The sequence below is a fragment of the Gobius niger genome (assembly GCF_951799975.1).
Source record: "Gobius niger genome assembly, chromosome: 1".
NCBI classification, from domain to species: Eukaryota; Metazoa; Chordata; class Actinopteri; order Gobiiformes; family Gobiidae; genus Gobius; species Gobius niger.
The window spans coordinates 69,575,502-69,595,975 of record NC_136852.1 but is presented as its reverse complement, the minus strand read 5'-3'; the positions used below and the strand labels follow the sequence as shown (position 1 = coordinate 69,595,975).

At 40.8% G+C, this 20,474-nt stretch overlaps 1 protein-coding gene across 2 annotated transcripts in view; it reads right to left on the bottom strand.

Annotated features, from left to right (window-relative positions):
- Window positions 1-20,474, bottom strand: part of rasef (RAS and EF-hand domain containing) — a gene marked incomplete at both ends in the record, with an annotated part of 35,828 nt that overhangs the window by 7,362 nt on the left and 7,992 nt on the right. The window contains 10 exons of one of the 2 annotated variants that reach the window (XM_079552270.1): window positions 47-181; window positions 2,388-2,685; window positions 4,569-4,651; window positions 4,721-4,787; window positions 5,929-5,997; window positions 7,842-7,957; window positions 8,026-8,103; window positions 8,295-8,390; window positions 10,931-11,021; window positions 13,588-13,734. In XM_079552270.1, coding sequence (XP_079408396.1) covers window positions 47-181; window positions 2,388-2,685; window positions 4,569-4,651; window positions 4,721-4,787; window positions 5,929-5,997; window positions 7,842-7,957; window positions 8,026-8,103; window positions 8,295-8,390; window positions 10,931-11,021; window positions 13,588-13,734 — 1,180 coding nt within the window. Of the gene's footprint in view, window positions 1-46; window positions 185-2,387; window positions 2,686-4,568; window positions 4,652-4,720; window positions 4,788-5,928; window positions 5,998-7,841; window positions 7,958-8,025; window positions 8,104-8,294; window positions 8,391-10,930; window positions 11,022-13,587; window positions 13,735-20,474 lie in introns of both variants that reach the window. The other variant, XM_079552269.1, reaches the window with a different exon arrangement.

The window sequence follows — 20,474 nt, the reverse complement described above, 5'->3', positions numbered from 1 at the left end:
AGTTACACAGCCCCCTCTGCGTGTGCTCGCTTTGTAGCGGCTTTACCTGGATGTTGATGGCGCTGAGCGTTTTCCTCACTTTGGGCTCGGCTATGGTCATGCTAGACGAGTCCGTGGGCTTCCACTCCAGGACAGAGCTGGTGTCGGAGCCGATGGCAGACTCGGCGTCCAACGTCTCCGTCTGCTGCCGACACACAGTAAGAGGAGTCATAATACTGCACAGGTTAGCATAATTACAATCTGACTGCATGCAATTCATGAATCCCAAAGACCACAATTAGACAGTACAATATTCTTTAGTAACAGGTAAATTTCCCACTTCAGAGGTAGTCATTAAAGCAGTACTAAGTAACTCATGCCCCTAGAGGCCAAAAGTGCCACTGCAGGTGTCGAAGCATGTTGCAACAGAAAAGACAAAGGGACAGAGGGATATTGTACAGCCAACGACACAATGGAGATAATTTTTTTCAGTCAAACTTGGCTGTACATCCTGCTAAAGTAGCGCTAGCCCACAGTTAGCTTTGCCCGTTAGCCTGTTAGCTTCTTCCTCGTGATTCCATTAGTGTGTATTGGTGACTCCGACCTGTAGGCAGTAAAGTTGCAAATGTGGTTTTCTGGCCAGAGACACCGGGGGAGATGAAAGACCCCCCAATCATCCCATTAACACTTGTATTACCCCCAGAGGGACTACGGGAAGGATCTATTAAGGTAAACACGTAAGTAAATTGACTTGCGTGAGATTTTGACGATCTGTATGTTACCTGGGTAGTATTTTTGTTGAAAATACATTACTTTTACTTCACTAGATTTCAACAAAGGCTCTTAAGTAGTCTAAAAATTAACAATTAAAGGAGAAGAGGCAGAGTGCTCAATGGATTGCCACAGTAGCAGAGTGAATGCTAGTGACATAGCAAATAAACATACAATCCAGGTGTAACCGTGGGCCAGGTAACTTTTAGAAGAGAGGGAGCTGAGGCAGTCTGAATAAAATCTCTTTCTCTTCCACGCCCTCGTTTGCTGCTCGAGAAACCTCATACTGTTGTTCGTCACTCTTGGGAAGTCCCTCAATAACGTTCTACAGATGGCACACAGGAGAGCCGAGAGCTTTTATTGTGTGTGAAGCTAGAGGTCGACCGATATAACTGATATATCGGGTCGATATTTGGTGATTTTACAGCCGATATCTCCGGGACTGAAAGTGATAGCTCTTTCAGACACAAAAAAGAAGCCTCTAGGTCAGGGGTGGGCAATTAATTTTCATAAGGGGCCACATGAGAAGCCTAAATGGAGTCGGAGGGCCGCACCCACAATAATTCAACATATTCTGCTCAACTTTGTGTATTTTGAATAGCTGAAACCTACCGTTATTTAGTAGGACTATTATTTTCTGTAAATATTTAGCCATGTCAAGCTACTATTGTAGCCACAGCTGCCCAGGGGCAGACTGTCCATTTCCCACTTGACTACAATGTGTCATTTATATCCTGATCTTTCTTTATGTCAGTGCCCTCTGCTGGACACCTGTAGAATTCTTTCCTTTTATCTTTATTTGAGCTGCCCCCTAGAGGCTGGAATGAGCATGCTGGTAATTTCTTTAAAAATCCATAACGCCGCACAGGAATGAGCTACAGACTTACTTTTTTGACATACTTATGAATTTATGCCCTACAAGTCGTGGGCCGGACTGAATCATGTCGCAGGCTGGATGTGGCCCGCGGGCCGTATTTTGCCCATGTCTGCTCTAGGTTAAGGCTTTAAAACGGGTACCCCCACAACTAATGTTAATAGCAGCTAATCAAAGCTAGGACAGAAACTATGATTGAATCTAGTGCTGCAACTAAGGATTATTTTGTAATCGATTAATCTATTGATTATTTTTATGATTAATCGCTTGGCTGTGAATGGTGTAGGAAAATTTAATTTTTTCAATTTTTTTTATCACATTATAGCTTAAGAGGCGCTGTTTGAGGATGTGTTCATGGAGTAAACTAAAGGGAAATGTTTTTTGAAGGCTCTATTAATGAAATTAACAATGTACAAAACACTACAGACCCTAAATATAAAATCAAAGTAAGTTTTCATCAAAAATACTACATTTTTTATGTCATTTTTGCTCCATTTTAGTCTGTGTGAACCAGAAAACGATTAATCGATTACTAAGATAGTTGTCGACTATTTCAATAATCGATTAGTCGTCGATTAATCGTTTCAGCCCTAATTGAATCACCTAAAGTAATCAAATAAAATTGGCCACCGCTGGAGAGGCCAAGTATAATATCGGCATCGGCCCTAGAAAAAACCTCGAACCCTTGGAAAAAAATCGGTCGACCTCTAATTGAAACTACTCCAAATGGTCTTGCTTGGACAGTGGTGATCTGTTGACTTACCTCTGAGCTGAACTCTTCCTCCATGATACTGCCGTCCGTCCTGTTGTTATCCGCCTCTTCCTCCTCCTTCTCCTCCTCCTCCTCCTGCAGACACTTGGGCTCGGCCTCGTAGTCGTAGCCCGTGTGGGAGCCTCGGAGCGTGGAGAGCCCGCTGTCGGTGTAGACCTCGGGCAGACTGTCCTCCTCACACTCACTGCTGGTCCTCCTCCTCAGCCCGGGGTCACACAGGGCCAGGGCCAGGGAGTCACAGCTGGGCCGCCGCTGGTACAGAGGGTACTCGTCCATGCGCTGGCAGAACCTGGGCAGTAAAGGTGATTCATAAACACGTGATTCATCCTCTCATGCTACAGAAGTGTGCTGTGTGGTCCCCCAGAGAACTACAACACTGGATTTTAGAGCTGGTGAGTGTTTAGCAAGAGTTTGAGGACCTCAGCTTTTTGGGAGCTGATGCCACAGTGCTAAGAACAGCCATTGGAGAAGTTCGAAAAATGACTCAAAGATGCGCTATCGGCCCAAAACAGAACAACATTGTAATGTGATGGTTCAAAATATGTAAAAAGTTGATTTAGTGTGATGCACCCCTTTTAACTCTTAACCCCCACCTGAACCGAGCACATTTTCTCTAGTTTGGCTTTACCCAAATCTAAAAGCTTCTTGAAAAAATTATTAAAATAGCAACAAGAATAAGACAAAAACAAGGATGAAAATGCAACAAAAGAGCGAAAGAAAAAAAAAACAATGACCAAAAAAGAAGCCACAAAAGAGCAAAAGAAAATTGGCAAAAAAAAGTGATGAAAAAGTGACAAAAAAATTGTGATGAAAACTCAACAAAAACATGACAAAAAGTGAAGAAAATGTAGCAAAAATATGACAAAAACACAATTAAAAAAAAGCAGTGACTAAAAAAGGGACAGCGTGAGGAAAAAGATCCATTTAGGTGAGTTTTGTAGGTCTCAGCTTTCAAATATAGGCAGTAACCTTTTAGATTTGGGTAAAGCTGAAAATGCAGTTGGTGTCGCGGACGTTAAGAGATTAAAGGGATATTTCAGGAGTTTTGACATAGGGCCTCATTTCCTAGTTATCCAGAGTGTTGCTGATTTCTGGAGATGTTTTTTTTTTTGTAATTCAAGCAGTTCTTATATTTGAAGAGTTTCGTGGCACTAGGCTAGTGCATGTCTGTGGTATCAGCTAGCCTGCATTAAAAACAGTCTGACCCGCTCCACAGTGCACGTGAGGCAAATCACTTATAACGCCAGACTAACCATATAAATGTCTGTGTCGATAGAATAATGTTTGGAATTTAACTGACCTGCATCACATGAATGATCGCATTTTGAGGGACTATTTTCTAGCAGATCACTCCGCCACTGCGTTGCTGATGCTGCTCAAATAAAAGTTCTTTTAAATGCAAAATGGTTAAAATTACTCTATCGACACAGACATTTATATGGTTAGTCTGGTGTTATAAGTGATTTGCCTCAGGTGCTCTGTGGAGCGGGTCAGACTGTTTTTAATGCAGGCTAGCTGATACCATAGAAATGCACAAGCCTTGCACTAGCCTAGTGCCACGAAACTCTTCAAATATAAGAACTGCTTGAATTACAAAAAAAACATCGCCAGAAATCAGCAACACTCTGGATAACTAGGAAGTGAAGCCTGAGAATATCCTGAAATATCCCTTTAATAATGGTCAGGAGTACTGTGAGGACAGCAGAGGGCAGCACTGCACTTCTAGGCTCTTAGAGTGACCCACACAAATACATGACTATAAATGACAGTACTTTTACAGAAGATTGACACGTGGTTAATGTATTCCTATTTGACAAAACATGTGGTTGCATGTATTTAAAAGTATGTTAATTAAATGATCTGCCACTGATGACACTGACAATTTTTTTTTAAAGTAATTCTGGTATTCATTTCCTTACTTATTTATTCATATTAATGAACAGAATTGAAAGAAAAGCAAATAATAAAATCATTGTAGTTCTTTTACAAAGTTCCCCAAAGCTTCCATGCCCTGATAGAGTTCAGTGAGGAGTCTTCATACCAGGCTATTGACTCAAAAGTAATGCAAGTTCAGGTTTGTTTATCCTTAGTGAAATACAGTCCGTCAGTGTGTGGATATTCCCGTTTCTCCAGGCTTTGTGTCAGTCACAGCTCCACACAGGGCAGTCTCACCTCTCCATGACGGTGTTGGGCGAGGTGTAACAGATGCTTTTGCTCCTGTTCCTGACGGCTGCAGGAGAGCCGCCGTTCCCCGACTGGAAACACAAGAGTCAACGTTACTTTAAACACCAGTTTAAACACACGTAGGTCAGTGATCTCTTTACCTTGTTGAACCTCTCCAGAGAAGTCCTCAGGCCGTCGTTACTGTCATGTAGCTTCCTGTTGGCCGTCCTGTCACACAAGAGTGCGGTTAGTGTACGGTGGTGTAAACAGCCGAAAATGTATAGATTACCCTGTACGCTTCTAAACAGATTATCACTGATCCATACATTTCAGATATCGACCGCTCTACTATACGAAGAAATTCAGATCTGATACTATGACGTGTAAAAAGTATTTCCTTTCAAATCTTAAAACTTCATGAAAAATAATGACAACAAAAGAGGAAAATGTGACGAAAAAGTGGCAAAAATGTGACAAAAATGCGACAAAAAATTGGAAAAATGTGACAAAAAAGTGGCAAAAATGTAACGAAAAAGGGAAAAAAAATTACGCTAAAGGAACAAAAATGCAACAAAAAAGGGAAAAAATTACGAAAAAAGGAACGAAAATGTGGCGAAAAAGTGACAAAAATTGTACGAAAATGGGACAAAAATGGGACGAAAATGGAAAAATAATGGGACGAAAATGGGAGGAAAAAGGGACAAAAAAGGGACAAAAATTTGGCAAAAATGTGACAAAAAAGGGAAAAAAATGACGAAAAAGGGACTAAAATGTGACAAAAAAGGGAAAAAATTACGAAAAAAGGAACGAAATGTGGCGAAAAAGTGACAAAAATTGTACGAAAATGTAAAAATAATGGGACGAAAATGGGAGGAAAAGGGGACAAAAAAGGGAAAAAAATGACAAAAAAGTGACGAAAATGTGACAAAAAAGGGAAAAAATGACGAAAAAAGGGACGAAAAAGTGACAAAAATTGGACAAAAATGGGTTGAAAATTGAAAAATAATGGGACGAAATTGGGGGGAAAAAGGGACAAAAAAGTGACAAAAATGCAACAAAAAATGGGCAAGAATGTGACAAAAAAGTGACAAAAATTGATGAAAAAGGGACAAAAAATGTGACGAAAAAAGGACAAAAAAGAGGCAAAATTGTGATGAAAAAGAACGTCCAGAAAAGTGACAACAACAGGGCAACAACGCAACGAAAAGGATCCATTCACATCAGTTTTGTAAGTGTGAGGCGCTACACTTGGCTACAGGCTGTAAGCTCCAGTCCAGAAGCTTTTAGATGTGGGTAATGGCTATGTCTATGGAGAAAATGTGCTTGGTTCATGTGGGGGTTAAAAGCTTAAATAACCACTACCACTTACTGCAGGATATCGATCTGGCTCTCCAGGATGTCCCGCTCATCTGCAAACTGTTTCATCAGCTCCTCGTCTCTGCAACACAGTTCAACACAAGTCACTACATCCGGAATAATAAAACGGCTCCATGTTTACAGCACGTTAGACCTGGTTACACAGTAATAAAAGCCACCAAGTCACGGGACGGCAATATGACGAGGGCCACATCGTATGAGACAAAAAATCTCACAAAAAAACAAAGTAAGAGTTTATCAGGATCAAAACAAGACTAAAATCATGCTCCTCTCTCTCAGCGAAGTTAGTTTATGAAGGAATGGCTTGTGTTTGCTTGTATTTACTGGGTGAAATGTTAGCACAGTGAGGCTTTAAAGTTTACAAGGACAACCCGGGACCCACACCATCGCTGGACTGTGTATTGCCCCGCCCCCCGGCTGTTGCTAAGCGACTCTTCCAAAGGATTGATTGTGCGAGTTGGGACCAGGATATCCTGTTTCAGCACTCAGACCGACGCAGACAGCAGCTCTCAAAGACTCTGCCCCAGTCTCTGTGGTAAAAGTATGGATCGATCTACGATTAACGACACTCTCAGGGTCGGTTAGAGCCGCCAAAATATTACACTAGTGAGAGGAGCAAAACCAGACAAACGCAATTTATTAAACTTATCCATTTTCATGTCGATATGAAGCTTTTGTCAAACACAGATTTGCTCAACGAGGAACCACTCGTCTTAGTAAGTAAATAAAATATTCAAATTGAAGTAAAAAGCTCTGTGTGATTTACAGTACAGTCAGAAAGTTACTGATAGCAAATTACTACTACATTTTAAAGGATCAAAAGTCCAATTATGTGGGTCATGTTCACATCATGACTTTCTAAAGAGTCTATAGTTTAATATTGAAGCGTAGAACAGAATGATATGGTGGACAGAATCAACCAGTGGAGCTAGTTTACTTTTTCTATTTTATTTTGACTGTTATTTAACCAGGAAGGTGCCACTTACATTAGGAATCTCATTTCCAGGGCAGTCCTGGCCTCAGAAGGGAACCTATTGTAAATTGTTTTAGTGGTATTAGAAACCAGAGTGCCCTGTGGAAACCTGCAAGGGGAGAACATGCAAACGCCACACAGACCGGCCCCGTCCAGCCGGTGATCGACTAACCGCTGTGCCATTGTGCCACTAATGGTTATGGTTAAAGGGATATTTCAGGATTTTTGACATAGGGCCTCATTTCCTAGTTATCCAGAGTGTTGCTGATTTCTGGAGATATTTTTTTTGTAATTCATGCAGTTCTTATATTTGAAGAGCTTCGTGGCGCTAGGCTAATGCAAGGCTAGCACATTTCTATGGTATCAGCTAGCCTGCATTAAAAACAGTCTGACCCGCTCCACAGAGCACCTGAGGCAAATCACTTATAACACCAGACTAACCATATAAATGTCTGTGTCGATAGAATCATGTTTGGAATATTACTGACCTTGCATCACATGAATGATCGCATTTTGAGGGACTATTTTCTAGCAGATCACTCCGCCGAAGCTGATGCTGCTCAAATATAAGTTATTTTAAATGCAAAATGGTTAAAATGACAATCGACAGACATTTATATGGTTAGTCTGGTGTTATAAGTGATTTGCCTCAGGTGCTCTGTGGAGCGGGTCAGACTGTTTTTAATGCAGGCTAGCTGATACCATAGAAATGCACTAGCCTTGCATTAGCCTAGCGCCACGAAACTCTTCAAATATAAGAACTGCTTGAATTACAAAAAAATATCTCCAGAAATCAGCAACACTCTGGATAACTAGGAAATGAGGCCCTATGTCAAAAATCCAGAAATATCCCTTTAATATCCACAAAGAGCTCAGGTTTCCTTGAGGAAAAAGCCCCTGTGATACTTATAAAGTGTAGTGTTATGTCTGACCGCTCGTAGTTGATGCTCTGGTCCGTCAGCTCGGTCTTCAGAGAGTCCATCTCGCTCTGCAGACAGGACACTTTGGTCTGGGACCGGAGCAGGTCCTGCTTCAGACGCTGGTTGTCCTGCAGGAAACAGACAGTCAAGATGATCCAAACAAGTCCTGACGTCAGTGTTGTTTTGAATCACTCACCAGCATCAGCTCATTGATCCTCTTCTTCAGGGCTGGACTCTCATCTTTTATGACGATGTTCTTGTACTTCTCCTCAGCCTAATGGGCACATTTAAACATGAGGAATATCATTTTCAATTCATAATCTATTCATAACTTAATATATTCAGCCAGTAGTTTGGACAAGCCCACATGCAGCCCGTGGTTTAGCTCACCTGGATAATTACCCGACTTGGGAGCATCACAGAGGAGCATGTACAGTACAGTTCCTCTGAGGAAGGTGGACTTACCATCTGCATCTTCTGGATCTTGCACTGCAGCTCACACACCTCCGTCTCATAGCTCCGCTTCAGCTCGGTCAGTGCGGACTCTGTGCGCTTCTTCTCCTGGGGCAACAAGCCAAACAGTTATAATGATGAAAACAAGATTCAAGATACAGGTTCATCAGAAGTTTCAAAAGCAAAACGTCAGCCTAAACAACAAAAGTGGTCATTTATTTTATTTTTATTATTATTAACCTCTTAACCTCTTAACTCCCACCTGAACCGATCTTTTTCCTCATCCTCGTCATCATATTTTTTTTCCATCATTTTTTTGTTGGGTATTCAACTCATTGTTTTGTTTTGTCATTTTTTGTCACATTTTTGTCATTTTTTTGTCACATTTTTTGTCATTTTTTTGTCAAATTTTATCAAATTTTTTGTCATTTTTTGTCACATTTTTTGTCATTTTTTTGTCATTTTTTTGTCATTTTTTTGTCACATTTTTGTCATTTTTTTGTCATTTTTTTGTCATATTTTTGTCATTTTTTTGTCATTTTTTTGTCATTTTTTTGTCACATTTTTGTCATTTTTTTGTCATATTTTTGTCATTTTTTTGTCAAATTTTATCACATTTTTTGTAACATTTTGTCATTTTTTGTCAAACTTTTATCACATTTTTGTCACATTTTCGTAATTATTTGTCAAATTTTTATCACATTTTTGTCACATTTTGTCATTTTTTGTCAAACTTTTATCACATTTTTGTCTTTTTTGTCACATTTTTGTCATTTTTTCTTCCATTTTTTGTCATTTTCTTGTGACATCTTTGCCACTTTTTCATAAATTTTTCGTCACTTTTTTGTCCCATTTCCATCATTGTTTTCATCCCAGCTTTTTTCCAGAAGCTTTTGGACTGGGGTAAAGCCAAACTGGAGAAAATGTGCTCGGTTCAGGTGGGAGTTAAGGGGTTAATCACCCTGTGTGTCCGTTATTGTTGGCCACGGTGTGAACACATGCAGCTGAGTCCCCTCCAAATGTGTGACTGCTATAAATAACTCAACAAACAGGGCTCAATCAGACGCTCTTACATAACACACACTTCATTCAGGTCCTGACCACAGACACATGAACTACTGTGGACACCTCAGACTCAGGTGGTGACAATTATAATCCTGTAATGCCCAGTCACCATAAACGCACCTGTGCTATTCGAATGCATGTTCATGTCCTGTGTAGTAGTAATATTTTCTTAAAGTTCGGTTCTGCCCTGTGCTCTGTACTTTGATTAATGTAGCAAGTGGAGTGACGCTCAGGGGGGAAAACAACAAATATTCTTTTAACCTCTTAAAGGGACTATACAGTTTTTTTTACAGAGTTTAAAAATGTTAAAACTAAGTATTTTCTTCCCCTACATGTTCCAGCCATGTCCTAATGTGTAGAATGAGCTCAGACCTGTTCACAACTGCCTCTAAAATCCTGCACTGTCACTCAAAAAGGTGTTACTTTGGGTCCTAAGTGCCGTCATGCACCAGTTTAATATAGAAGCTGCAGTTACACGAATGACCTGAGGTGGCAGTAGTGAGTATAAAATGGTCAACTTGCATCTAGCCCCTTTAACCTCCATCTGAGCCGACCACATTTTCTCCTGTTTAGCATTACCCACATCTCAAAGCTTTTTTGTTGCAAAACAGCGACAAAAAAGTGATAAAAAAGCAACATAATGTGACTTAAAAGGCGATGAAAAAGCGACAAAACAGCTACAAAAAACCCCCAACAAAAATGTGAAGAAAACGGAACAAAAAAGTGACAACAAAGCAACAAGAGCAACAAAAAAAGGGAAAAAAAATGCAACAAAGGAGTGACAAAAACAGTGAAGAGCTGAAAATGTTTGTGAAAACGCAACAAAAATGTGAGAGTCAAAAAAGAACAACACGGCAACGACACGAGGAAAAAGAACTGTTTAGATCAGGGGTCTCCAACTAAACAAGCTCGAGGTCCGCAAACTTTTTCTTTCGTGACTTTCAAAATTATGTGCAGAGTCCGGACATGTGCAGTCATTGCTCTTGAAAATGTTAAAACATGAGCACAGGTTGTCTATTTAGAAAGAGCTGATCAATCAATCAATAACTTTGCAATTTTAATTCAGCCGTAGACATGAAGTATATTGAGAGGATGAAAAGGCTTTGGGACCAGCCGGAGACCCCTGGTTTAGATCCATTTTGTAGTTTTCAAATGAAACTCCAGTCAAGAAGGTTTAAGATTTGGATAAAGCTGAACTGGAGAAAATGGGTAAGAGCTTTATATGTGGATTGTTCAGGTAACTCCACAGTTAAAGCAGCTTGATATCACAGAGCCAATAAGCTGGTGACAAACTTCCTAAATCAATTTATGTGGAAGTTCTAGTACCGCTGAAGACAACAGTTTTTACTATAGTTTTAACCAATCATGTTCATAATGTGGCAAGCGTTTACGAAATGTGCACTACTCTCTTCCGTTTATAAGTTTTAATTAAACGTAAGGGTTAATGGTTAATCCGTTGTTTCCGTGGTCTCCTCTCCTGAGGTATGGCAGGGACATGATTCAGACCAGCCCGAGTATGTTTGTTCTAAGGGAAGAGCCGTACAAACTCTTCTTATCTGTGTCCGCAGTCTCCCAGCATGCACCTGTTCTTTGGACTTCCTCTCGGCCGCGTGGATGCGCTGGTCCATCTCCTCCTCCATCTCACTCAGCTGCATCGCCGCCTGGTCCTGCGCCCTGCCAACGGGACAATGCGGACTTTTATTACTACATGGGTTTCCTGATGTTTAGACCTGGTCCTCGTGGCACAAATACACGAGTTTCCAAACTGGCTAAACTTGATACAGCATCAACCTGAAGGAATAAAGGCTTTATCTTTTCATATTAGACAGAGTGATTGTTACTTGTTGGCTGTGGTTTCCTCTGCACTGCAAAAGAAGTTAAAATTAGTCCGATTAAGAAAATTTTACCTTAATTTGAGCATTTTTGACTCACAAAAAACAAATCTGCCAATGGAATACATATTTTTGAAAAATAAGAAAAACAACCTGAACCAAGCACATTTTCTCCAGTTTGGCCTTACCCAAATCTAAAAGCTTCATAAAAACCTACAAAACTGACTCTTTGTTGCGTTGTCACTGCTTTTTTGTCAAATTTATAAAACTATTTTTGTTGTGTTTTGGTCACTTTTACATCACCTTTTTGTTGCTTTTTTTCGTGGCTTTCTTCTAGGTGTTTTTGTTGCTTTTTCATCACTCTTTAGTCGTGTTTTGGACGCTTTTTTTGTGTGTTATTGTTGCCTTTCCAGCACGTTTTAGTCGCTCTTTTGGAAAAAAAAGTGTGACATAATTTCCCTGATTTACATCCATTTTAGCCTCGTTTTGGCCCCGTTGTGTTCTCGTCTTTTTTTGTCACTTTTTCTTCTAATTTGTAATTTTTTGCTTATTTTGTTACGATATTGTTAGTTTTCCAGCCTGTTTTCGTTGCTCTTTTGCAGCGTGTTAGTCACATTTTAGCAGTGTTTTTGTAGTGTTTCCCCATTTTTTATAATCGTTCATTTCCTGTCATCTTTTTGTCACTTTTTATTTTATTTTTTTGTAATTTTTCATCATGTTTTTGACATGTTTTTGTCACGTTTTTAACACATTTTCTTCTCATTTTTGTCGCTTTTTTATTGTCTTATCGTTGCTTTTCCAGCACTTTTTTGTCGCTCTTTTGCCCCTTGTTTCTGGGTAAAGCCAAACTGGAGAAAATGTGCTCGGTTAAGGCGGGGGTTAAGAGGTTAAATCAATAAAGTAACCTAACCTAACCTTAGATGGCCAAACTGCTTTCATGGGGGGGCCACATATTGAAGCGTACACAGGGGGAAAGGGCCATAGATCAATGATCAGTTGGTCAGTGGTCGCGAAGCCTTTGACTCGCAGAGGTTTAAATTGTGCCTCACACTTTATTTATGCTTAAAACCTTCATGCCAGCTCTGTCTCACAATAAAATGTTAGTTGTTTGGTTAGAATTGTGTAGAATTATTACATTTCAAATAAAAATGAATATCTCTGAAAACGTGTATTGATTCAGCAAGACGGCTGAGGGCCACCAAAAATGAATCTGAGGGCCGCATTTGGCCCCCGGGCCGCACTTTGGACACCCCTGCTTTAGATCATCCTGACTATATGTGTTCACTGTCACAGAGAGGCCCTTCTAACAGTTCAAATGCCACTGGCGACAGATGCTAAAGGTTGCCTCAGAAACCGCCTGAGGAAGCTCCACTCAAGTCTATTGTGTCGGCAAAATGGTACATGACACTGTGGTTAGCAACACACTTGAACACTTCAAGTTATAAAATTGAAAATATATTTTTTTGTCTCTTTTATATCACTTTTTTGTCACGTTTGTGTTTTTGTTGCATCTTGTTTACGTCCCGTTTTCGCCACATTTGACGCTCTTTTAGATTTGGGTAATTCCTGGATATCTCGGTTAAAGGAGCTATACCTGATTGTACAAAGAAACAGGGTCACTCAAATTTCAAATAGCCATTTTCTGGTCCAAACTCATCTCAAACTTTCCTAATGCATTTACAACATCACAATTTGTCACAGGGACTGAATTTAAACCAGGTTTCACAACTTTCAGGAGGAAAACTGTCACTTCACTGTAAAATATGCCTACTAGCCTGACATTTTAAGACTGTTTAAAAGGCCTTAAAACCAGTGTTTTTTTGGGATAAATGTCTGCTTTTACCATATACTAAAGGACAAAACGAGTTTTTATTCCAATACAGAAAATTAACAAAATCAAGGATAGCTCCTTTAAGGCAAGTTAACACAACTAGAACCATTTATACCAAGTCAGTTATTTTTGGAGCTATGTCTAATAGGAGTGTGACAATATATCGATTTTCCGATATATCGCAATATATCGCATTCCAATATCGATGCTTTTGATGACATCATGCATATTAATGAGGCAGCATTGCTCTACTGTTTTCACAGTCAATAGAGGCCAATAATGGTCAAGAATTCAGTCAGGACAGCAGGGGGCAGCACTACAGTTTTAAGCACTTGGACCAAACACTGACACAAATAATTTACTTTTAACAATGTGTGTAAGTCAGGAATCATTTATAAAAGTTTTACAAAGCACATGCAAAGAAATGTAAATCGTGAATAATATGTAGTAACATAAAGGTTAAAAGTAGCATGTTTTTTTTTTTTTTATCATGATGCATCGTAGATTATTTTTGTGCAATATATCGATTATCGCTGTATCGAGGTTCCCGCTCCTAATGTCCCGCATGTGTCTGTACCGTCTGATGGCCAGCGCGAGGTTCTCCATCTCAGAGTTGACCTGCCGGATCTCTTTGGTGAAGCTCATGATGACTTTCTCAAACTGTGGGATGAGCCGCGGCTCCGTCAGGCTGAGGTTCTGGTACAGCAGCGCCGCATGGTTCGTCCTGCAACAGCACAGGTCACAATGTAGGTCAGACATTTCAGAGAGACACAGTTTTCAACAACAGACTAATCTGAGCACACATGCAGCGTGGGCGTGACCCCGACGTGCGTCACACAGAGTCACACAGCAAACACACAGACAAGTTCAGCGAGCGCTTTAATGTTTAAGTGACACAGCAAGAGGGAAAAAAACTCATGTGAAATGAAAACGGTGCTGTTTTTGTTCCGTTTGTGACATCACTTCCCTGATTTACTTCCATTGTAGCCTCGTTTTGGACCCGTTCCAGATGATTGAAGTCGTATGTAAACAAAACTGCTAATGCTACAACAGTTAGCTCAGACGATGCTAACGTTATATGAACGTTTCTTCAAACCAGATCTAATTACAAACATGCGACATAACGATATGTTGAAAATTGTGACCAAAAGTAACGTTCACATCACGGATGCAGTGGTTTTGTTACAGTTTTATCATTAGCGGCACTGCTCCACTGGGGGGCGCCATTACTGTAATCATCTCGTATACAAACTCGTAGCAGTCTTCAGGTTTCAGAGTTTACAAGTTGTAATTACCAGTTCGAGCGGCTCCAAGGCATTTTTCCAAGTGGGAAGTGGTAAATTTACCAGTTACCAGTTTCCTGGAACGCACCATAACAACCAATCATATTGATTATGGAAATACAAAGACACGCCCTCTAAACCTCCATATATGGGCATGACAAGAGCGTCATCACAGAAGTACCAAGTCATTTTATTAAACAGTAGGTTTAGGTTTCTTTGTCCCATTCATTTCTTCTGATACTTATAAGTTTATGTATTCATTGTTTCATAGTCAATCCAACTAAACAGTCAAGCATAACTCTCCCAGGTTTGTTTTGTTTTGTTTATTTGTTTGGTTGACATTTCAGTTAAAGCATCACACACACAGTATTTAGCTTCAATGCTTTATTTTGTTTAAAATGTTTATTTTTTTAGTTAACTGCATTACAATCAAACTGGGTAATACTTACCACCTGGTCCACAGAGGAGGGGTGTCCTCGTTGGCAGCCATTTTAAAACCTTGGTTCATCCCATGGACAAGTCCATGTGCTGGGGGGGGGGGGGGGTTATTGAGTATTTGTTTTTATTTTGTTTGGTATTTTGTGTTTGACTGCTGTTGGAGTTAAAACACATATTTGGGAGTAAAGTAACCTGTGAAATGTTTCCTGTAAAAGAAACCTAACCTGTAGATGTAAACTTTATACTTACCTCTGGGTAAAATGGACTCACCTGGGGGAGGGGCTTCCTGCTATAAGGGCAGTAGTGGCTTTTCTAAAGGAAACAGGGCTATTTGGGAGGATTTAGAGGGACATCTAGGTATTCTTATTTTTTTCTCTCCCCTTCCCTTGTTGGGGCTACAGCCTGTTAGACTGTGGCGGGGATGTTAGAGTGTGAGTTTGCGGTTGTTCCCCTTGGAACAGTAGGAGGCGGTAATGCCCTAACACCGCCGGAATAATCCCTAAGAAGAAGTCAGGGAATCATGATCAAACTGTCAAACACGTTCTTATTGACTGCCCAGATATCGAGTCCAACGATCAGAGCTGTTTCGAAGTGTCGCTCCTGTGTCAGAATAATTGTGTTCGTCTGCAGACTCAACCAAGTCCTTCCCAGGGCCAGGATTTCGCTCCTGGATTTCCTTGTAGCCATCGGGCTGCTGTGGATGTGATCTGAGTGTGGTACCGGATTTCACCTAGAGAGGCAGCAATGTGCCTGGAGGCACCTAGTCTGCCGGAAAGTACCCGAAGAAGAAGTCAGGGAACCATGTAGCAGGGAACATGTGCTATGTTTCCTGAGGTCACTTAAGCGCCGTTTGTTGATTCTGGTAAGCATTTTGACAGTATTATTTTGTGTATATATGTACATTTTTTATGTATCCACATTTACCACGGTGAAATACATTTTGGCTACTATGGGAATTTTTGAGTCTCCTTCCTACTTGACCACATTGGCCAGCTTTCCCACATAGTAATATACACTAAAAAAATACATTATTTTTATGCATAGCCTTATAGTTTTATTGCTACTGTTTTTGTCTCTCACAAGTTTTATGTTTAAACCAAAGAAAATTCCAAGTTTGTGAACCTCCTCACTGGCTACGGCAATAAAATCTATTCCGACTTCAGAAAAATATCTCCACAGTGAATAAATCTGTTTGTAGCAAAACCTTCATGTGACATATAAAAATTAATCATTATTAACCTCTTAACCGAGCACCTTTTCAACAGTTTGGCTTCACCCAAATCTAAAAGCTTCTTGAAAAAAGTGTCAAAATAGCAACAAAAATGAAACGAAAACAAGGATAAAAATGCAACAAATGAGCGACAAAAACGTGACAAAAAAGAAATTAAAAGAAATGTCAAAGTGTCAACGCAAGGAAAAAGATTAGTTTCAATGAGCTTTATAGGTCTTGACTTTCTAAGGCACTGGCCTATAGACTGAAGCTTTTAGATTTGGGCAAAGCCGAACAGGAGACAGGAGCGGATTAACCTCTTAACTCCCACCTGAACGGATCCCATTTTCTCCAGTTTGGCTTTACCCTAATCAAAACGCTTCTTGGGAAAAAAAAGCAACAAAACAGCCACAAAAAATGAGAAGAAGATGTGAACGCAACAAAAAAGTGACAAAAACTCAACAAACATGTGACCAAAATTCTACAAAAATGTGACAAAAACTCAACCAAAATTTGACAAAAAAAAAAAAAAAAAAGGTGACACAACACAGCAACAACGCAAGGAAAAAGATCAGTTTTGTGGGTCTTGGCTTTCAAATGAGGTGTTACACAGACCGAACAGAATGCATTTGGTTCAGGCGGGTGGTAAGAGGTTAAGAGGTCAAACCATGTTACATTTTTTCCAAATCATCTCTTTGATTTTACAGTTTTTGTTGAGTTTTTTTGTGTGTGTGTAAAATCTGAATCTGCATGTTCAGCTGTTCTGCTCGTCCCATCACATCATAATAATGAAAAAAAAGCTGATCACTGTTTAAAAACCAAGGCCCTTTCGACTGTGAGAATATAAAGTCCTCCTGACTGTTAATACCATCGTGATTTCTGTTCAGATGAATTAAATGACAATTCTTATATTTATTTTGTGTTAATGTAAAGCACAGCGTGGTGACTCAGCTGACTTTTTGATTTGAAATGAATATCCCTCCCCGTCTCTGCTCCTCAGAGTGTGGATAATGTCATTAGCGGACAGGCCTCCTCTTTCATGTTGTGCAGACAGAGCTGAATGTTTCCCTCTCAGCTGATCGAGCTCATCATGTCGGCCGAAATGAGGAGCAGTGTTTAAGGCAGAGCCGCTGTGACAATCGATGTTCCAGCGGGAGGCGGGCGCAGCGCGGGACCGTCTCATGAGCGGCCCGGGGCGCTGCGTCCCACAAAGGAACGTTAAACTGGGTTCTCTTTGCGTCGTTTGATGGCTCAGAGTGAGGGAGGGGAAGAAAAATCGCAAACTCATTGAAATCAGTTTGAGTGGATGATGTCGTGAATGTCATCTTCAAAGGCTTCTGCTGTTGTCATGCTTCACAGCTAGAAGGTCCCGGGTTCGATTCCCACCTGGACGGGGCGTTTCTGTGTGGAGTTTGCGTGTTCTCCCCGTGTCTGCGTAGGGTTCCTCCGGTTTCCCCTAGCACTAAAACATGTACAATAGGCCATAAGAACGAGAGTGTGTTTGAGAGTGTGCATGGGGGGCGACAGATTAACATGCACTGTCCCAAATAAACCAATAAACAACAAACTAAAGCAAAAACATGTTATGAAGGTCTATAAAAATACAGTTAAGCCTGGGGCCACATGCATTTTCAAGGGACGGTACTGTTAGCAATAATCACTATATTGGATTTGATATAATGAACATCAATACTTTCGCCTGGACGAATTGAAAAAGAACAAAGTTTCCAAAAGTAAATGGAACTAAATGGAAATCAGGCTGACATGAAGGAAAACCTTGTGAAAAGCACAAAGATTGTAAACGAAGGATGGCACCAGCACCTGCCCTCACAGCCACAACCAGGCGAGGGCGGCGTAAGAGGGTAGAGGGTTAGGATGAGTCTAGGGGCGCAGGGCTGACAAGGGCCCATGAAGATCAGGACAGAATCCTCAGCAGATAGACCTACAGTACATGTGAATGGCTTATATGCTATAACTAAGTCTATGGGCCCTAAATGTAGCAAATTCGTATGTAATAATAATAATAATAATAAAAACATGTACTTATTTTACACCTCCATTCATAATGGTTTACTGCTGCCACCTGTTTGGTAGAATAGAGCTCCTCAGACAAGGCTTCGGCCTCAGTCACTGCTCCTTCACAGCCAAACCTCGTCAGAGTCAGGCAGGGCTCGGCTTCAAACACAGGGTCTGATTTCATGTTTATCATGTCTTGGCTTCGAGTGTTGAGTTGCGTTCTCTCCTTTTCATTCTCAGGAAGAGAGAGGCAGCTCTGAGCTCAGGCAGCCGCCCACAGCCGGGCCACAGCCGGGCCACAGCCGGGCCGCTCAAACCGGGGACACTGTCACCAAAACACAGATCACCTCCCCGAGGCGGCAGCATCAGATCAGTCACTCCTTTGATCCCCGACCTCGGCCCAGTTTGGTATCGCCCAATCTATCCCCAAATGCAACAGCTGAAGTCCGTAATTGGGATGTCACGGTTACCGATGTAGCGGTAAACCCCGGTAAAAATGTTGACAATAATATTTATCGTCTTGTTTTTGAACAAATATTTTACCGCCGTGGATTACCGCGGTGTAGGCAAAGTGAGCCTCATGATCCGCCGTCTCCTGAAGTTGCCGCGCAGGCGCACTCTGTAGCTAGGAAAAAAAAAAAAGAAAAAACATTCTCGAAGCTGGAATCATGTCCGAGACGAGTCAGCCTCAGAGACCAAGCCTGAAGTCTGGGCATGTTTTGGGTATTTTAAGAAAGCCGAAGGACAGTTGATAGAGACAGTTTTCCTGTTTGCGGAACGTGCAGGAAAAGTGTCTCTAAAGCAGCAATACTTCGAACCTCTGACTCACCTGCGTGACCGTCTCCCACAACTCTATTGCAGTGAGTTAACGTTGGCGTTTCAGCTGAAATGCTGATGTGGAACTTTGAATGAGGGAGAATGTAACGAGTCGCCCCCATAGTGCGGCTGCAGCGCCACCGCCAGCATAAGCCGTGTCCGGATACCTCCGCACGATGGCACAATGCGTTACGGGGCTCCAGGTGGCAGATTCACTCTCGCCGCAGTTTTATGAATTTAACAATGACCACTGTCTGAGGCATTTTCCCAAATCTGCAAAGGGAAAGCTCACTGGAAGGACACAAACTGAGAACAATTTTCCTGATATAGACGGTTTATCAAAAAATATTCTTCTTTGTTTCTGGCGCTATAAATAGTACATGTAATACCCTCGAAACAATCAACAACACATCGTTATAGTTCCTTTACTTTGATGTGAAAAGTTGCACTTTTGATAAGGCTTTGTCTGTTTTTTTGTTAATTCATGTTTCACAGCACTGTTAAACTTTTTTGAAACTATTTCAGTTTGTGTAGGACTATCAATGCTTTCTGAACATATTAACACACATTTAAAAAAAATACCGCGATAAAACCGAAAACCGTGATAATTTTGGTCACAATAACCGTGAGGTAAAATTTTCATACCGTGACAGCCCGAGTCCATAATAAGTTTCATTCAATAGCGCAAATGAACACGGTGACTCGAATCACGACACACTGTTTAAAGTACTTAAAGGTTAAATTGATTAAACATGAGACCAAGTGTCGGGACTAAAGCTTTTGGCTGTTGTGTTGACTGGACCAGGGTCACACTTCACAAACCAGTGTGAGGCTGCACCTCAGTCAGAAATATAGTTAAGAGCAGGGGCGGAGCACAGGCAGGAACCCAGCAGTGCTTTGTCAAAATAAAAACGTTCTTCATGTGTGCCATTATTTTTCCATTGTGTGCTGCAATATTTAACTTTTTCATCTTTAATAGGCAACAAGAAGTTTTTAAAGTGCGTTATGAATAAAGTTGGTATGTGATGGTATAATGATAAAGGTCCACAATTGAGCCTTAATAAGATGCATAATGTCATTACAGCAATCACATAACTGTGATACTGCAATATACTGTCCCAGCCCTATGGGGACAGAATACCTAGTTCCTAAATACTTGCAGCCTACATTACGCTCCTCAGATGAAGCAGGTCACTTCTGGACATCTATTAAAAAAAAAAAACGAACTGGACAACAGGTGGATAAGCCTTGGACAGTCGGGCAGATAAAGCAACAATATTATTCCCTTTGTGGACTAACATCATGTCCCTGCCCCAAAGTACCACCAGCGTATCATAGTTTTTCCAATGAAGCTGATTTTTTGAAGTTTTTTTTGGGTCCTTGCTGGTACAAACAGACCGACTAACAGGCAACACTGATCACTGATTACACTTTAACGCGACAGTCAAGGATTTGGCCAAAAATAAAAATGGAAGAGCAGATTTAGAGCAGAGGCAGCAGCTATTATCAGTTTCCTATTTACCAAAAGGGAGCTGGCCTGAGGGCGTTTTATGGAGTAAGATAATTTGTTCTCACAGTTTTTGTGTTATCTCCATTTATGAACACAAGAATTAAGTTTAAACGTAGCCATAACTTAGCCGAGCAGCTCAAACTGTGCTCACGGCTCGAGGCTTCGACAAACATTTCCATATGGAGATGAAC